At 40.9% G+C, this 20538-nt stretch overlaps 1 protein-coding gene across 1 annotated transcript in view; it reads left to right on the top strand.

Moving 5' to 3' along the window:
• Positions 1 to 20538, top strand: part of LOC126458057 (probable multidrug resistance-associated protein lethal(2)03659) — a 289235-nt gene that overhangs the window by 123580 nt on the left and 145117 nt on the right. Inside the window, exon 8 of the mRNA XM_050094855.1 lies at positions 2485 to 2623. Within this exon, the coding sequence (XP_049950812.1) occupies positions 2485 to 2623 (139 nt within the window). The remainder of the gene's footprint in view (positions 1 to 2484; positions 2624 to 20538) is intronic.

Here is a 20538-nt window from a genome sequence, read left to right as displayed (position 1 = left end):
CTGGGGTTGCTGTGTATTCCGGGTGGCCAATTGCTGAGTTCTATGGGTGGCCAATCACTGTGGTTTGAAGCACGTGTGTGCAAAGGCAGCCTGCAATTCTAGCAGTGGGCCATGTATGGAGAAGTGCAGCCACTGATGCATTTCTTGGCTGCACGTAATACTGCGCCACTGCTCGGTGCGGAGATTAATAGTGGTGGATACCACAAGTACAGATAGTCAATTTCCCATTTGAATGGTGAAGAACTATACAGGAATGAGAACAACTAATATTGGTACCAAATGCACACTAGTATAGAGGCTTGTGGCAGATAAATTAAAAGCAACTGAAGATGTTAAAAACAATACAGAAAGTGCTGATTGGTGCTTCACACATAGAGTAGGCATTGAGTCACAGACAGACACAATGAAATGAGTATCTTTTTCATACTGACTGTCTGCAAATCAATGCCTCTCTTATGTGGTGAGTAGCAGTCTGGGCTTTCCATATTTTTGTTATTTTATCCTGGAATTTACATCGTTCAAGTGAAGATATTCGCTGAACCAAATGTTTTTCTCATATTCAGGGATTAAATATTGTTGATTATGGAGCTAAGCTGAAAAATTCTTTACTTGGTAGAGAACAGCATCAATGTTGATGAAATTAGGCTTTCATTATGTTAGTGCATATTGTGTTATAACAGAATGTGTCAACTTAATTCACAGACCAGTTTTGTTTCTATGGCTTCTCAAAGTAAGCATGTGTCTTTAGTGAAAATCATACTGCCATAAAATTCTGTATTTTGATGGTGAATGCACACAAAAATGCATTAAAAGTTGTTGAAGGTGTATAAGGAGCCTGCTCATCCATTTTCAGAACTTAGAAATTTACAGCTTAATTGAAATAATGGACATACTTCTTTTGAAGGTGATCCAAGTGACTGACATCTCAAAACTCTAACTACAGATGGAAGCTTGAAAAAGTGCACAGTATGGTGTTGGATGGTCATTGATTAAATGTGTGTGATGTAGGTGGTATAGGCACATTGGAATAAAGTGCATGGTACATTTTACATGATGTAATATAACTGGACAGATAAAAAATCTACCCACAAAATGGCAGCAATAAAGGTAAGAAAATGTGCAAGCTTTCAGAGGCAGAGGCTCCTTCTTCTGGCAGAAGGTTTGAAGGGGAAGGAAGAGAGATGAAGGAGATGACTGGCGAGGTTTAGGAAATGGGGAGAGTCACAAAAAGTCACCCAGAACCCCCAGGTCAGGTGAGACTTACCAGATGGGAAAGTCTAATTGTTGGGGACTGCACCAGACAAGATTTGAAAACTGAGAGCTTAAAGGTGTAATAGAGTTATAAGCTAGACAGAGATTACTTAGAAAAAATCATGCAGAAGTCAATAAGAGTGCATTATACATGGTGGATGTGAGAGGTGGAGTGGCAGGGAAAAATAGATCAGAAAATAATAGATATAGATAACTAAAAGGGAGTGAGGAAAGGAATAGTTGCTCAAAAGAGTTTCTGATACTGAAGAAATTAACATAAATTAAGGATAGGTGGGTGGTGAGAACCAAGGACATGTTGTTATGCTAGTTCTGGCCTTTGGAATTCTGAGAAATATTGAGTGTTGCCAGTATGCACCTTATGTTTATGCCCATTCATTCTAACTGATAACTTTGTGGTAGTCATACCAGTATAGAAGGCTGAGCAGTGTTTACATAACAGCTGGTGCATGACATGTGTTGTAGGAGGGTGCATAGGAAAGTCTTACAGCAGAGAGGGTCACAGGGGTAGGGGCCGTCAGGTAGGAAAATGGGTGCAGAAGGAGCACAGGATGTGGCCAGAATATTATATTGCAGAGATTGGGAAGGGTGATGAAAAGATAGTCTAGGTGTGGTGGGGAAATCTCAGACAGAATGGACCTCATTTCAGGGCACAGCCTTGTTGAGTACATAGCAACAAAGGAGCTTTGGTATAAGTTGTTTCACTTCTGTTGTATTCAGAAACAGAGACCTCTTCCTTCCACCTCTTAGATTACAGCTGTAAAATGTTTTGATTTTAATGAAGAAGGCATGGTAGGAGATGTGTATCTTCCAAACTTTCCAGAATCATGCTTCAGTGATGGTATACGCTCACTGAGGAAACACTGGACAAGGTTTATTAACCTAAAATGGAGCTATCTCAAAAAGAAGGGCAATTTTGACAGAAAAAATGGACTTTCACTGTCAGGCCTAGAACTGTACACCTTGTGTTGTACAGAAGCTTTGTGTTGCAATTATTGTCTGAATATTCTTCTGTTAATTGTATGAGTAATATTTTCTCAATTCATGAAGTACCTAAAAGCCCTTTAACTTAACAGAATACTTTCCTTTTCTCTCTGTAATTTTATCACTAAATTGTGTTTACCAAACATATTATTTTAATCTCTGTGAGGCATTTTAATTGTCTATTGTAACATGTGTATTCTTTGAATTTCCATTTATTTAATTATTTTCCAGGAAGGAAATGAATGCCATAAAAGTTATGCAGTACATTCGAGCTGTTACTCTGTCAATGGGTCTTTTTGTTACTCGGCTGTCAACATTTGTCAGCATTGTAATATTTGTCATGCTTGGAGAAAACATAACTGCCGACAAGGTCAGTGATAATATTCAGTGTGTTTCCACAAAGTTTGCTACTTGGTTCACTTCTGTTATGTAGCTATATAATTAACAGGCTTTTAAATATTTATTATTTTTTCTTGCATTAGAAATGTGCTTAAAAAGAAATGACAGAAACACAGCTATGCCAGACACAACAAAAACAGTTGTTGGACAGGCATGTAATTAGTTCACAACAAAGTTTCATTCTTAATCTTACAAAAATCTGTCATACAGTATGAAAGGGAAACAATTATTTCTTTGTTCATGAAAAAGCTACTGTTAACCTCTTACTAGATTTAATTCAATGTTTGAAGTGATTGGTTCTCAAGCTGACATTTGATTAAAATGATAACAACTCACTGATAAGCTAATAAAAAAACAAAGTTTAGTCCAATGTGCCATAAAAAGTTATTTTCACTGTCTCACATCACAGACTAAAATGCAGACCTAATCTGCAAATAGATCTCACATGCCCTTTCCCTTCGTATCCCCAATCCTCCCACCACTTCCAAGAATCAGCTACAAAGGAATGCCCCCTTCGTCAGTCAGTACCACCCGAGACTGGAACAACTGAACCACATTTTTTGTCAGGGCTTTGCTTATCTATCATCATGTCCTTAAATGAGGGACATTCTACCCAAGATCCTTCCTACCCCTCCTAAGGTGATGTTCCATTACTCACCCAACCTTGACAACATCATCCCTATGCCACTCTCAGTCCCAGCCTGTGGAAGACCCAGGTGCAATAGCAGTCCACTCCACACCTCAGCACTTGCTGTTCCAGTCCTGTCACAGACTTATCCTACCCCATCAGAGGCTGGGCCACCTGTGAAAGCAGCCAAGTTGTATACTGGCTTTGCTGCAATCATTGCACAGCTGTTTACTTGGTGTGACTATCAATCAGCTGCCCACCGGGATGAACAGCCACTGCCAAACTCCGACCCAGAGCAAGGAGGCCACCCTGTGGTGTAACATCCAGCTGAACATAACATGCTTGATTTCCCTGACTGCTTCACTACCTGAGCCATATGAAACCTCCCCTCCACCATCAGATTATCTGAACAGCACAGATGAGAGTTATCTTTACAGCACATTCTTTGCTCCTGAAATTATCCCGGCCTCAACCTATGGTGATCTACAGCCCCCACACCCTCCACCCAACAGTTTCCACTCCCTCTGTCCTATCACATCCTCCGTGTTCTCATCTCCCACCCTCTTTGTGTGTTGCCCTTTGTCCATATTTCTCCTTCCCTGCTCCTTTTCACTGCATATCCCCCCCCCCCCCCCTCCCTGCCCGACAGCCTTCCTATGCTGCACCAGTTGGCAGTTGGCAGTGTAGTCCCTGAATGCTCCACCAGATAGTGCTCTTCTCTTACCCCGCTCATGTCCTACTATCTCTTCCCATTCCCCACCCCCTCAAGATTGCTGCTTCTGTTCTTTGTGACAGCTACAGTCCAGTCAAAGTGGCCAGAGATGGTGTACATGTGTTTGTGAGTGTGCTTGCTTCCATTAAAGAATGTGTGTGTTTTCATTTCTGATGAATGCTTTGACCAATAGCTAATGTGTAAGTGTCTTTTTGTTGTGTCTGTCTGCAACTCAGTGTGCTGCATTTATGGTGTAGCAATTTATCTTTCCTTTAAATTGTTAGACAAAATGCTAGTATATTTTGAAAACTAATTGCTATTTGTTATATTATGAGGTATTTTTCAGGGAAAATATATCTAAATGCATTAAAAATCTCTTATTCTGCAATCATATACAATAAAAAGTTATGTAAAGTTTATAACTGAACATTTCGTACACACTCATTCAAGGACCTTGGTCATCATACATTGATAAAAGTATTTTCATTCTCCACTTTTATTTACATAAAAGTAATTTTTATGTTGACTTGACATTTGTACTGCAGATGTAATCTGTGGTCTGCAATTATAGTGCTAAGTTTATTTTTTTTATTTTTTTGTTGTTTAAGTTACCCACATAAAGCAAGGAAATAGAAGTACCCAAAAACTCTGACCTAATTAAAAAGTCACTGATGCTGAGCAGTGGCTTTACTGAGGCAATTTGCCCTGTCAATTTAGTGACATAAATCTAAACCAGTTGGCATTCAAGTAGCTCCGGTGCTCTGTGATGTTAGTGGGAAGTATGCAGACCCTACATCAAATGAAAGACCCTCTGGAGTGTCAGGTGATGGAACCTACTGGGTAGCTTTGCCTTGGTGGATCCACTTCAAAGCCCATAACCGCCAGGGCTTGTATCTGCAGCTCGTGGTCTAGAGGCTAGCATTGCTACTTCTGTATCATGGGTTTCCAGGTTCTATTTCCAGCCAAGGATTTTCTCCACCCAGGGACTGAGTGTTTGTGTAACCCTCATCATCTCATCATTCGGGAAGTGGTGAGATTGGAACTGGGAAGATTGGGAACTTGTACAGGTGCTGATGACCATGATGTTGAGTGCTTAATGAGGTTATGCTCCTCCCTCCTTCTGTTCTCCAAATTCCAGACTGCTGCTGAACCTGTGAACTACTAAGCCAACATAGTACTATTGTGTATACAGTTTTCCCCCTGCCCTGCTGTACCCTGTTCACCACACCAATATTTACACTTCATGCATTGTTCATTCTTTTTCCCAACACACTCCTTCACACAGTGGGTGGCAACTGGAATACTCAGAATGTTCCATCAGTTTGGGTAAATTTTGTGACTGCTCCATTGGGTTGGTAGGTAACAGACTGGGAGATCAGGTGAGCATGTCTGTAAGGCAAATTCCTGAGTGTAAAAGTAATATTTTGTGGTTATTACTGACATCATACAATATATCATAACTGCATTTTGCATTATTGATTGTTTTGTAATTAATTTTTATCCATACAGACAACTATAAACAATTTACTACATTTATATGCAAATTCTGCCATTGCTATGAATTCTCCATATACAAATGTAGTATGAGATCAGCATGAGTCTTCCAGACGTACTTGACAATACCTGCTATAAAAGCAGCCATAGTTAAATTTGAACATGTTTGTAGCAACCACAGCCAGCATCTGCATGTGTTGTTTTAGTGCACTAGTGTTGGCACGAGTTCAAGTGTCAATTTTTGTGTGTGCACCAAGTAGTCCCGCACATTCCATTAGGGCCGCTGTGTTTTATTCTTGCAATGTGCAGAGATTTTATTCATTGTTTTGTTACTTTTTGTATGTTCATTATTCTGTTGTTTTTTTATCTTTAGTCTTTAGTAGGTTACTATGTACAACATACCCAGTAATGTATCCAACAATGAGCTCACTAAGTGCAACTGATCTGTTCTCACATTCCTAGTCTCATGAGCCTGGTATTTAGCATTCATCCTCATGAGCTCTGTAGTTAACATTCTATGATCAAGTAAACTTCTGTTGTTGTGGTGAAGATACTCTGGTGTCCGTATTTTTCCTGTAGCAGGCATAGTAGGGTCCCAAGGCCTGATTCTCATACTGAGCAACCAAACTGTGGCCCCAACATGATCAACGGCCTGCATCTATGTAACACAAGTAAACAACACAGTGGATGAAAGTCTGGACCACGTGAACCCAACAATATCCAGACTGGTTGTGAGGCTACCACCATTATGGCCGCACAACCCAGACTTGTGGTTGCCCAGGTAGAGGCAATTCTTTTCTATTCTGGTTTGACTGCAGATGCTCCTAAATTCCCATTGATGGTGAGCCAACTGGAACAGCAATATGCGGCGGAAGTTCAGGACATCATTGTCACTCCAACTGAAGGGAATGCATACGACCACTTGAAGTCGAAACTGATCTGCAGTGTTTGCGCATCTCAAGAGGAGTGCTTTAGACAGGTATGGACCCAAGAGGATACTGGTGACTGAAGTATCTTAGAAGAATTGGCCAAAATAGTACTGGATGCTGTGTCGCCTGCACCCGTTACTGTATCAGATGCGCAGTGCGATAGTGCAACCACCATGGAAGTGCTTGCTGACTATGAGGCATTAGCAGTGAAAGTCAGTGAGCTAATGCAACAGATTAGACAGCTGGTAGCAAGTGGCAGTGTTGGTGGAGACCACAACCAGCAAAGGGATAGAAGGCACTCTTGCAGCAGGGCCACATCTCACTCACCGGCGCCAATATCTGATGTGCAGAATGATACCTGCTGGTACCAAGGGCATTTTGAGAAACTTGTACAACAATTCATGAAGCTGTGTGCATGCCCAAATGCTGATGGCAATCAACCATAGGTGCTTTGTCGCGTTGCTGGCCAATGTCAGAGTACCTATTGATCAGTGATCAATGCACAGGCCATAAGTACCCAATAGACAAGGATCCAATTTATGCATCTGCCCATGCACGCTGGTACATTAGTGCTGACCACATATGACATTCTGTCTGGTGGCTGTGAATAATTTGCCTATCTCTGCATTTGGCCTGCACAGAATACAAGGGTGAACCACTTATAGGTGTGGATTTCTTGGCATACTATGACCTTTTGCCAGACATGTCCAATGCTCACCTTGTAGACCAGACCACCAGGCTGACGGCCACAGACTTGTGGCACAAGACACCCATCCAATCTGCATAGCTGATAACCACTGTGGACAACAAATATGCCATGCTACTGAGACACTTTCTGGCATTAAGGAAGCCTCTGGGCATTCTGAAGGACATCCAACACAACACTGTTCATCACATGAAGATGACAAGGGGCTGCCGATCTCCTGCTGGCCTCGAAGACTAGTGTCAGGCCAGATGAAGATAGTGAAGACCAAGTTCGACAACACAACCAAAGAGGGAATTATGCATGTGTGTGATAGCTCCTGATCTTTGTTCCTGCACCTCATTCCTAAAATGTGCAGTGCATGGCAGCCTTGTGGAGAGTGCAGAACTTTGAATAGCCACACGATTCCATACAGATACCTGGTACCTCTGCTGCACAAACAACTTTGTATTGAGCAGTGCTCTTGTGCGCAGAGTGCTTTATTGTGCCAAGGTCTAACACATATTCCAATGGCAGACAAGGACATCCCAAAGACAGCCATTTTTATGCCTATTTGAGAGGAAGATCGTGACTTTCAGCATCCGGAATGTGGTGCAGTAGTGGCAGAGGTTTGCCGATTCAGTGCTAAAGGTCTGTTGATTTGTCTTGTGTACCTGAACAACATCTCAGTGTCCTCTGCATCACCAGAAGAACATTGCCAGCATTTTGTCCATGTTTTCCAATGACTGAGTGAACACAGACTCATACTGAACATCATGAAGTGTGTCTTTGGAGAGTTGCAGATTGACTTTGTAAGCCACTGCATTACCCCTCTGGATCACTACCATTTGCATGACAAGGTTGAGGGTACTTGTCAGCTGCCCCGTTCAGTCACATACTAAGAACTAAGGTGCTATTTAGGCGTGCTGAATTTTTATTGGCAGTACCTATCACATGTAGCTGAAATTCAAGGGCCACTGACAGGTGCACTGGTGGGCCCACTGTCTAAATGTAACTTAGCAATTACCTGGAAGATGATATGATCACAGCATTTGAGAAGTCGAAACAAGCGATAGCAGATGCTACATTGTTGGCACATCCTGAGTTGAAAGCACTGTTGGCTGTTAAGTGAGTCAGACAGCAATAGGCAATGTAGTTCAACAGCATGTCACCAAGACATGGCAGCTGCTAGCTTTTTTTCTAAAACCCTGACCACCTCACAGAAGAAATGGAGCATGCATGACAGGGAATTACTGGTGATGTACAAAGCCACCAATGTCAGCGCTCTGCTGACATTTGCCTTCCAGCAAAATAGTGTGAGCTGTTTGCTGAGACAACACAATCAGCTCCTGTACATAACCTAATTCACCGCGGACATCCAGCACATCTCTGATATGTACAACATCATGGCAGACTCCCTCTCTCGTATTGGAAGTATCTCTACAATGGACTATACGGCACTTCCAGAAGCACAGATATTGGATCATGAGCTTCAAGACATGTTACAAGACATGCTGTCATCATTACAGCTACAGCTCATGGACATTCCTGACACTGCTGAACAACTGTATTGTGATGTGTCCACAGTCAGACCATGTCCATACCAACCTCTGAACACCCATCGGCGAGCATTCCCTGCGCAACCTGAGCCACTCCATCTAGTTGTAGCTCGCTTCATGTGGGTGAGGGTGAAGGAGGATTACAGAAAGTGGATGAAGTGCTGTCTTCAGTGCCAACGCAGCAAGGTTAGCAGGCATTTTCATGTACCAGTAGGTAATTACCCTAATGTCACAGTGTGCTTTAGACATGTCAATGCCACTGGGCTACTACTGTCTTTGAATGGCCAACATTACCCAATCACCATTGTAGACAGATTCACTTGTTGCCCTGAAGCAATTCCGATAGACAATATCTCAGCAAAAAATCTTGGTGCAGGCCTTCCTAATGCACTGGATATTACAGTTTGGCTGCTCTCTCCATATCACAACCAATACAGGCAGACAATTCGAGTCCAAGTTGTTCGGAAAACTGGCAGCACTTTACGGCATGAGTCATTGTTTGGTGATCAACTACCACTGACCAGCAATGGAATGGTAAACAATGGTGCTGTACCCTAAAAGAGGCCCTGATGTGCCATGTGGCCAGGTGGACTGAGTCTCTGCCAGTTGTCCTCCTCAGGCTTTGCAACACTTACAGACCAGACCTGGGTGGTTCCTTGGCAGAGCTAGTATAAGGGGAAAAACTGAGACTACCCCGTAATTTTGTAGAAGCTGCCCTGTGACAAGAGACTGGCCCATCTACAGTCATTGGGCATCTTGGAGAGTACATAGGGAAGATATGCCTCACACAGCCATTCAGACATGTTACCGGTCCACTCTTTGCACAGAAGAATCTCAGTTCAGGTTCACATCTGATGCCACATAGCGACAGCATCAGACCGGTTCTCCAGCCACCCTACACAGATTTACAGCAGGTTGTCATCACGGGAAACTGCACCATGGACATTCTCTTCAATGGAAAATGTGTCACACTCACTACAGACAGAATGAAACTGGCCTACATGTTCCATGAGTCACCACCCATGGGCCAACAACCACCACCTCCTATACCATCTGATCTAGTGTCCACCTGTACCCAAGAAGCGACCCAGACAACTGCACTGCCTTCACCAGCAGCTTCTGTACCACACCACACAACAAGATCTGGCTATCATGTGTACTTTCTGGTGTGCTTTCTAGATGGGTCTCCATTCCCAATGAGTGGGCTATTGCGATCCCAGCCATCATCTGGCATGTGCTGTGTTAGAGTGCAAGTGTCAGCTCGAGTTCAAGTGTCAGTTTTCACACTTGCATCAAGTAGTTTCGCGCGGTGTTTTGTTCTCACAGTGTGTAGAGTTTTTATCTCTTGTTTTGGTGCTTTTTATGTTGATTATTCTATGTTTTTTCCTTTAGTCTTGCCTAGGTTGCTATGTACAATGTACCTAGTAACATAGCAAACAAAGAGCTCACTAAGCACAACTGATCTGCTCTCACATTCCTAGTCTCATGAGCCAGGTATTTAGCTTTCTTCCTCATGAACTCTGTATTTAGCGTTCCATGATCAAATAAAGTTCCACTGTTGTGTTGAAGATATTCTGATGTACATGTTATTCCTGTAGCAGGCATAGTTGAATCTGAAGGCCTTATTATCATAACCAGCAACCAAATGTTGCAGTGCTGTATTGGTAAGATATTTGTGTGTTTTGTTCATAACTATTATAAAAATATATAAATATTGTATTGAGAAGTGACAAAATGACAGATTTTTCTGTATGCACTAATATGTTATAAGTAAGTACAATTGACTTTTATAACGAATGGTAGTAAATATTTAACATGAATTCAGCAGTCATCTCATGACTGAAAGTGTAAAGGGGCATGCAGAGACAAGAACATGGGCTTTCGTTACTGAGAATTTAGAGTGGTGGGTTCGTGAGCAATATTGTCGGCCAGAGAGCTGTAGTCTTCAGATAGCATTTGTTGGATGTATAAAATTTCTAGAGGTCACAAGTTGAATACTTGAAAATTTCTTGAGACTCTGAGTAACTTGATGAGAATGATTCTGTACCTTGAAATCTGTTGGTACTAGTTATTTGTCACTATAGTAATGGTGCGTAATGAACTTTAGTTTTTGTCGTGATTGTTAGTATCAATTCCATGCTGATGAACTTTAAGATTTTGTGGCTGATTATTGAGAATTAATGTGTTGCTGCATGAACTTCATTTCTGAACGCTACTGTGTCAAAATGCACAGCTTGCACTATGTGACTACATCTTGCATTGCTTAATTAATTATTGTCACAGAATTCATTAATTTTTGCAAGTCCATGTAAGGCCACCATTCACATGCTTGTGTGTATATCTCTTGAATAAATATATGGCTTTAACAATAAACAATTTGGTTTAGCTAAGATTAATATCCTATGGGCTTTTTAGCCTTTTTTTCCACATTTCAGTTCCGATATTTTGTTTATTGTGTGTATTAATTTTCACTAACCAGACATTCTACTTTTAAAAGGATTTTTGAATATTTATTTGTTTAAGATTTGGGCTTAAAGGTGATGGTGCATGACCAGCTCCTTGACCTCAAGTGAGGCATGCTTCTAAAGTTTTAGGTCATGTATTGCTCACACCAATCTCTTAGATAGTGTTGTAGTTGGTTTTTCTTTTCTTGGATACTTTGTGACATTGTCTGCCCACTTAGCTGAGTGGTCATCAGCATGTCTGAATGCCATGCAGTGGGCCCAGGCTTGGTTCCTGGCCAGGTTAAGATTTTCTCCACTTGGGGACTGGTTGTTGTGTTGTTGTCATCATCATTTCATCATCAACTTGCAATTCACTCAGTGTGGGTCAACTGAAAAGATTGCAACGTGGCAGCCAAACTTCCCCAGGTGGGGACTCTTGACCATCACTGTCATTTTATCATTTCATTTGGTGACACTGTCAGGTTTCTGTTGAAATGTTGAAATATCCAAGTGACACAATCAAGACCTTCCTATATATGGCTTTAACAACTGATTTATTCCCTGAACATTTAACCATAGCTATCATCCACCCACTACTCGAGAAGTGGGATAGGAGCAGTCTGGACAACTACAGAACTACAGAAGAATCTCTGTCCTAGGCTGCAGGTACAAGATATTATTTATCCTGTGTGGGAGAATCAACGAACAAACAGAATGGGAGTTGGATAAATACTTGAGAGATTTGAGACCATGCAGAAGCTGTGCAGAGCAGATCATTAGTTTAAAATTGATTGTGGTATATAACAGGAAATGTAACAACACTACTGACAATAACATTTGTAATCTTTAAGAAGACATATGATTATCTCCATAGACCTCAGTATTAAAAATTTGAAGGACTCTAGGAATTCATCCGAAGTTAATTAAACTAGTGGAACTTACTCTAACTAGCAACTTAGAAGAGAAATTTTTGGACCATTCCTCATAAAAACAGGATAAAGATAGTGTGACTGCCTACCACCATTACTATTTTGTTGTGAACTGAAATGAATAAAGAGATAACAGTGCTAAGATATCCCAAAGAACATGAGAGTTGTAAGTTCCAAAAATGACATTGGTTGAAACTGCCTGAAATTTGCTGATGGTCTTACTCTCATACCTACCCAATATAAATGGGAAACCAACATGGCAAAATAGAATGAAAACTGAACAAAGCAAATTGCATTACAAAAAATGTGTACAACAAATCAAGCCCATCAATAGCTGCAATATTTAGACATTATGAAATAGTTACTCAACCAGGAATCACATATGCAGCTAAAACCACCTTCAAATACACACAGCAGAAATTCACCGAACAGAAAGAAGAGTAATAAGGGAACGTGCAAAAATGAATATTGAGTAAATGGACATAAGAGAAGAGCTTCAAATGAAACAGTATACAATAAAATACCACAATCAAGAAGAAGTACATCCCATTCTGTGGACATCCGACCAGAACATCAGGAAACAGAATTGGTAAGAGAATAATGGAAAAATTATGGAATAGGTTGAATGGTTCAAATGGCACTGACCACTATGGAACTTAACATCTGAGGTCATCAGTCCCCTAGAACTTAGAACAACTTAAATCTAACTAACCTAAGGACATCACACAAATCCACACCTGAGGCAGAATTCGAACCTGTGACTGTAGCAGTAGCGTGGTTCCGGACTGAAGTGCCTAGAACCACTTGGCCACCGCAGCCGGCTATGGAGTAGTAAAAGCAACATTAAATGGATGGTGGAACTCAAGGATGATATAAGTGAACTCCAAATTATGGTAGATGACCTAAGAAACAAAACAGACCAAACCAAAATATTGTAAGATGCACAAATCAGGCTATATGTGGGCATCAATAAAAGGATTACATGAAGGCTGATCTCAAACAAAGAAAGAAAGAAAAATCTGAAAGAATGAAGAAATGCTGTGCAAACAGAAGGGAAAAAAGAGAAAGGTTTATACAATAATATATTGTAATAATCCTTCTTATAACCATTGTATTATTGAATTATTATTGAAGGGAATTGTATTATTGAAGAATAAAACTCTGTGTAGACCTTTGTATAATTGAGCAGAGTGGTCCAATGAAGCCAAAAAGAAAGAAAGAAGGTAAGAACTAAGAAATAATGTTGCTTTAAGCCAAACTAAAAACTGTATTAATTTTTGTTTGCTTGAAAAGATAGCCATTTGTACTAAATTTGGCAGTTTTTAATCGTTCATCCAAATATTAGCTGTGTGTTTACATTTCACGGTGTGCAGTTGCAGCTAGAGCAGTTCTTACATGAAGTTCTGACAAAGTTGTTTGTGCACTGTTATTCAGTTACTAAATTTAGTTGTTTTCAGTGCTCATGGAGTTTCCGGCAAAATAATGGTTTAATAAACTTTTGGAAACTTTTGCCAACTGTGTTTTTTAGAGTTCACTTACTTCATTTATTAAATTTAGTAGGTTGGCTGACATTACTTATTGTTTGTAGTGCAATATTTCAGTAAAATTTTTGTTCACTGTTCCGGTGATCACATGAAGTTTTGGTTTTAGATAAGAAATTGTGTGAAGTTTTTGTGGTATTGGTATTAGTTGTGGTTTATTACTATTAATAAAAGTAGTTGCTTTCTTAATAGAGAGCAAAATTCGAGATCACTATTGTTAATTCTTCAATAGTTCTACTGTTTTAAGGTAAAATATACATTTAGTTTTTTCAGTGACTGTTAAAATATTACCATGAGTGAGAAGTGTGGACTTTTTTGTTAGTGGGTTACAGTGTGGGATTTGTTAAAAGTATTTTCATTGGGGGTAATGCAGTGGGAAAGCCAGTGAGCATTCTAACAAGATCCTCTCTGAAAATGCAGAATCTGTAGTAGAAGTAAGTTGATAGAGGAGCAGGAGCTTAAGGTCTGTGCCCTTCAGGTGCAGTTACAATACACAAAGGTGGGACTAGATAGACTGAGAAGGGTAGAGGGTGCTGGGGAATGGCAACTGGCACTTGGTGAGAAGGTAGCTAGGAGGAGGAGGTATTCAGACAGTTTTACTTTGCGTATATGCAATAGGTTTGACCAACTGTCAGGGTTTAGTGGAGAGGTGGCTCTTGCACCTGTACATGTAGGAAACATGCAGCAGCCCTCAGCAGTTAGGAATCCTAAGTCAGTTGCGAGTTCTAACAGAGAGAAGAAGGTTCCGCTACTAGGTAGTTTGCATGGCAGAGGTGTGGGCCAGCAGTTGCAGGAAGTGTTGGGGAGTGAGCACCAGGTCACCAGCATTGTGAAGCCTAGTGCAGGGTTGGCTCAGGTGACTGACAGCATAGGGGAGTTATGTAGGAATTTTACGAAGGAGGATCAGGTAGTGATTGTGGGTGGAGCTGGGAATAGTTTTGATAGGGATGGGGAGTATAATGTAGATAGTGACCTGCTAAAGATAGCTACTCAAACTGGTGACACTAAAGTGCACTTCATGTGACTATTTCAATGTCATGATCAGCTTCATCTTAATGCTGCTGTTAGGCATGTTAACATGAGACTTGAGAAGCCACTGATGGCCGAGGGTATGGCTCACATTGGAGTGGTGCCAGTTGAGTCTATCAATAGACTGGTTTTCACTAGGCATGGCTTGCACCTCAATAGATATGGGAAGGGGAGGCTGGCAAAGCTTACAGGTGACAGTGCAGTGGGAGGTGATGGAATCATTCATGGAAAAATTCCTGTAGCAGTGGGTATTAGAGCAGCACCTTTTTTAGATTAAAATCAGCTAGTAGGTATTCCTTCTTAAAGGAAGTCCCTCTATCAAAGGAATCACCTTCAGAGAAGGTCAGGTATCCAGTAGTGAAGGAATTAACATATTTCATCAATATATAAGAGGTATTAGAGATCAAGTTAGTGAACTGTTTATATATGTTGGCTCTGACATTATTGGTATATCGGAGCACCACTTTAATAATTTGACAATTTGGAGGCTTCCTTTATCAGGATACACATTAGATGACTGTTTTTCAAGGAGTTCTTTGCAGAGTGGGCAGTGGCCATGTATGTAAAAAACTGTATTCCATTTGAGATTTCAGAGTACCTGATGGCTCAACACAAAAGTTTTGTCTCAAGTACAGATAGTGTTGAGGATCAGTGGACAAAGTTCAAAACCATCGCACAATATGTGTTAGATGAGTATGTGGCAAGCAAGATCGTAAGAGATGGAAAAGAGCCACCGTGGTACAACAACCGAGTTAGAAAACTGCTGCGGAAGCAAAGGGAACTTCACAGCAAACATAGCCAAAGCCTTGCAGACAAACAAAAATTACGCGAAGCGAAATGTAGTGTGAGGAGGGCTATGCGAGAGGCGTTCAATGAATTTGAAAGTAAAGTTCTATGTACTGACTTGGCAGAAAATCCTAAGAAATTTTGGTCTTATGTCAAAGTGGTAGGTGGATCAAAACAAAATGTCCAGACACTCTGTGACCAAAATGGTACTGAAACAGAGGATGACAGACTAAAGGCCGAAATACTAAATGTCTTTTTCCAAAGCTGTTTCACAGAGGAAGACTGCACTGTAGTTCCTTCTCTAGATTGTTGCACAGATGACAAAATGGTAGATATCGAAATAGATGACAGAGGGATAGAGAAACAATTAAAATCACTCAAAAGAGGAAAGGCCGGTGGACCTGATGGGATACCAGTTTGATTTTACACAGAGTATACCAAGGAACTTGCCCCTCTTCTTGCAGCAGTGTACCGTAGGTCTCTAGAAGAGCATAGTGTTCCAAAGGATTGGAAAAGGGCACAGTTCATCCCCGTTTTCATAAAGAGACGTCGAACAGATGTGCAGAACTATAGACTTATATCTCTAATGTCGATCAGTTGTAGAATTTTGGAACACGTATTATGTTCGAGTATAATGACTTTTCTGGAGACTAGAAATCTACTCTGTAGGGTCAGCATGGGTTTTGAAAAAGACAATCGTGTGAAACCCAGCTCGCGCTATTCGTCCACGAGACTCAGAGGGCCATAGACACGGGTTCCCAGGTAGATGCTGTGTTTCTTGACTTCCGCAAGGTGTTCGATACAGTTCCCCAGTCATTTAATGAACTAAGTAAGAGCATATGGACTATCAGACCAATTGTGTGATTGGACTGAAGAGTTCCTAGATAACAGAACGCAGCATGTCATTCTCAATGGAGAGAAGTCTTCCGAAGTAAGAGTGATTTCAGGTGTGCCGCAGGGGAGTGTCATAGGACCGTTGCTATTCACAATATACATAAATGACCTTGTGGATGACATCAGAAGTTCACTGAGGCTTTTTGTGGATGATGCTGTGGTATATCGAGAGGTTGTAACAATGGAAAATTGTACTGAAATGCAGGAGGATCTGCAGCGAATTGACGCATGGTGCAGGGAATTGCAATTGAATCTCAATGTAGACAAGTCTAATGTGCTGCGAATACATGTAAAGAAAGATCCCTTATCATTTAGCTACAATATAGCAGGTCAGCAACTGGAAGCAGTTAATTCCATAAATTATCTGGGAGTACGCACTAAGAGTGATTTAAAATGGAATGATCATATAAAGTTGATCGTCAGTAAAGCAGATGCCAGACTGAGATTCATTGGAAGAATCCTAAGGAAATGCAATCTGAAAACAAAGGAAGTAGGTTACAGTACACTTGTTCACCCACTGCTTGAATACTACTCAGCAGTGTGGGATCCGTACCAGATAGGGTTGATAGAAGAGATAGAGAAGATCCAATGGAGAGCAGCGTGCTTCGTTACAGGATCATTTAGTAATCGCGAAAGCATTACAGAGATGATAGATAAACTCCAGTGGAAGACTCTGCAGGAGAGAGGCTCAGTAGCTTGGTATGGGCTTTTGTTGAAGTTTCGAGAACATACCTTCACCGAGGAGTCAAGCAGTATATTGCTCCCTCCTACGTATATATCGCGAAGAGACCATGAGGATAAAATCAGAGAGATTACAGCCCACACAGAGGCATACCGATAATCCTTCTTTCCATGAACATTACAAGGCTGGAATAGAAGGGAGAAACAATAGAGGTACTCAAAGTACCCTCCACCACATACCGTCAGGTGGCTTGTGGGGTATGGATGTAGATGTAGATGTAGATGAGTCTGTAGCTGTATCACAGAACTGCACTGAACAGGTATTTGAATGTTGTGCAGGGGCAGTTGAGTTTATTTGAAACTAAACTTCTAATTGTTGTTGTTGATAGGTCCCCTAACTCTGACATCTGAGTATTTCTACTCAAACTAGAGAGGGTTCTTGGTTCAGTCTATGGGAAGTACCAAAAATTAGTTATATATGGTGACTTCAATATTAATATTGTATGTGATTGTGCAAGAAAAAGGATGTTGAAAAAATCTCCTAAATTCATATGATCTAAAGCAGACTGCGTTTTTCTAACCAGGTTGCAGGGGGACAGTAGCACAGCCATAGACAATATTTTTATGCATTCTTCATTACTAGATGGGCATTCTGTTAGTAAAAGGATGAATAGCCTTTCAAACCATGATGCACAAATTTTAACGCTGAAAGGTTTTTCTACTCAAACAAATGTTATACGTACTTGAAACTATGTAGAAAAGCTAATCCAATGGCAATAGAGAGTTTCTTAAATCTTGTTAAAGAACAAGAATGACAAAATGTTTATAGTGCTAATAACATGGATGACAAATATAATGGTTTCCTTAATACATTTCTCATGCTCTTTGAAAGCTGCTTTCCATTAGAACACTCTAAACAGGGTACTAGCATTAAAGGTGGCCTGGGTGGCTGACTAGTGGGATAAGGATATCATGTAGAACAAAGTGGGAAGTATATCAAAATTTTAGAAGTAGTCACAATCAAGCTACAGTAGCCCATTACAAACAGTATCGTAAGGTACTTAAAAATGTTATTAGGAAGGCAAAGAGTATGTGGTATGGAAGTAGAATTGCTGATTCACATGATAAAATTATAACCATATTGTCAATTGTGAAGGAAATGTCTGGTTAGCAGCACAAGGTTGACTATATAAAGCCAGTTTGTAGTAAAAATACTTCTGTCACTGATGAATCAGATATACATACTGTATTTGACAATCATTTTCTGAGCATTGCTGATGAATTAAATAAAAATTTAGTGTCTACAGGGAGTCATACAACTTTCTTGGCAAATGCCTTTCCGAGATTGATTTCTGAAATACACTTCTATGATACAGACAAGGGGGAGATTGACTCAATAATTAAATCACTGAAGACTAAGGACTCTCATGGATATGATGGAGTGCCTAGCAGAATATTAAAGTACTGTGCTGCACATGTTAGCCCTGTACTTAGCCATATTTATAATTTTTCCTTTAAGAATGGCCAGTTTCCTGAATGATTAAAGTATTCAGTAGCAAAGCTGCTTTCTAAAAAGGGAGACAGGAATGATGCAGACAATTTTAGACCTATTTCTATGCCATCATTGTTTGCTAAAGTTATTGGAATGGCTGTGTATGTAAGAATAATTGATCATTTTATTTCACGTAGTTTGCTATCAAGTGTACAGCTCAGTTTTAGAAGTTGTTCTCTGTGAGGTAGTGGATGGATTAAACAAAAGGTTTCAAATGCTAGGCATCTTTTTTGATTTAACTAAGGCATTTGATTGTGTTGATCACAATATGTTACATTATGGAATATGGGGAATAGCTCACAAATTGTTACTTTAACAACAGACAGCAAAGGTCATTAACCACAGTGTTGAGAATGGCTGTGATGTGGGGTCTGAGTGGGGCATGGTCAGATTTGTGGTGGCGGGGGGGGGGGGGGGGGGGGCGTACACCAGGGAACAGTGCTGGGGCCACTTGTGTTCCTCATTTATATAAATGATATGCTCTCTAGTGTTACAGGTGATTCTAAAATATTTCTGTTTGCTGATGACTTTAGCTTGATAGTAAAGGATGTCGTTTGCAATGTTGGCACTGTTTCAAATAGTGCAGTTCAAGATGTAAGTTCATGGCTTTTAGAGAATAAATTAATGTTAAATCACAGCAAGACTCACTTTTTACAGTTTCCAACACACAATCCAACAAAACCAAACATTTTAATTTCACAGAGTGTGTGTGTACAGGGTGGTCCAAAAGTCCGGAAACACCCTAATAAAATCCAAATGGAGTAGGAAACAAGGAAACAGAGTCCCTACACTCGAGGAACAGGAAGGGGGAAACTTTACAGGCTATGCCACCAACATGGCGGCCATCTTGAAAGCCGCCATCTTGGATTCAACTCCAAAATTTCAAATAGGAATGTGGTCATGTGACATATCAAACAGATGGAGAATTTCACCAGAAAAACAATGCCGTTGTTACTTTAAACATACCTTTATTCATTCTCGGGTTACAGCCAGTTACATGTGGCAGCGGTGGGACGCTTGGCAGCATGTGTGTTATGTGTGGAAGAGACATTACGCCGATGTTACACAGTCCCAAGAGACCACCAACAGTCATAGGAATGGCTCGATATGTTGTCCATTATGTTGGATTGTTAATGCTACCCTCCGAACCCAGTCCTGATGAACTTTGACCAACAAATCTGGCTGAATTTGACCATACGCATCAACAATACGCTGCTTTAGATGATGCAAATCCCGTATTTTCACAGAATAAACCAGTGCTTTGACATGACCCCAAAGATAAAAATCCAAAGGAGTCAAATCTGGTGAATGTTGTGGCCACTCCACAGCACCCCTACGACCAATCCACTTTTCAGGGAACTGCAGATCCAGGTATGCTCACACATTGTGCCCGTAATGTGCTGGGGTTCCATCATGCTGGAAGAATTCCGGAAATGTCCCGTCCTCTGTTAACAACGAGGGAAACACTTCTTCATCCAATAACCTCAGATAACCGTTGGCTGTTAACGTACCATCAATAAAAAAAAGGTCCAACGACTTTGGTACCCCACACACCACACCAGACCATCACTTTTTGTGAGTTGACCGTTTTGCAAGCATCAATCCAGTGTGGATTTCTGTCGGACCAGTATCTGTCATTCTTCTTGTTCACTTCGCCATTGATAAAGAAATTAGCTTCCTCACTGAACAGCACCTGATAGGGGAAACGTGGGTTTATCTGCAGCTGCTGTGTCACCCATTCTGCGTACTGTTCCCAACGGTCTGTGTCATCCTCGCTCAGGTGTTGGAGCAGCTGACTTTTGTACAGGTGTCCTTTGTGCTGCGATAAAATTCGCAGTATGGAGGTACGTCTAACCACACATTCTTGTGACAGGCGACGAGTACTCCGTTGCGGGCTCTTGCTAAATGATGCCAACACGCTCATTGTTGTTGCTTCATCGGTGGTGGATTTTGGTCTTCCAGCCTTAGGCTTACCTGTGACAGAACCTGTTGCTTGGACTTTGGCCAAAAACTTGGCAACTGCGCT

Source organism: Schistocerca serialis, chromosome 2 (genome assembly GCF_023864345.2).
Source record: "Schistocerca serialis cubense isolate TAMUIC-IGC-003099 chromosome 2, iqSchSeri2.2, whole genome shotgun sequence".
Classification (NCBI taxonomy): Eukaryota; Metazoa; Arthropoda; class Insecta; order Orthoptera; family Acrididae; genus Schistocerca; species Schistocerca serialis.
The sequence above is the reverse complement of the archived record's forward strand: the minus strand, read 5'-3'. Positions and strand labels throughout refer to the sequence as shown.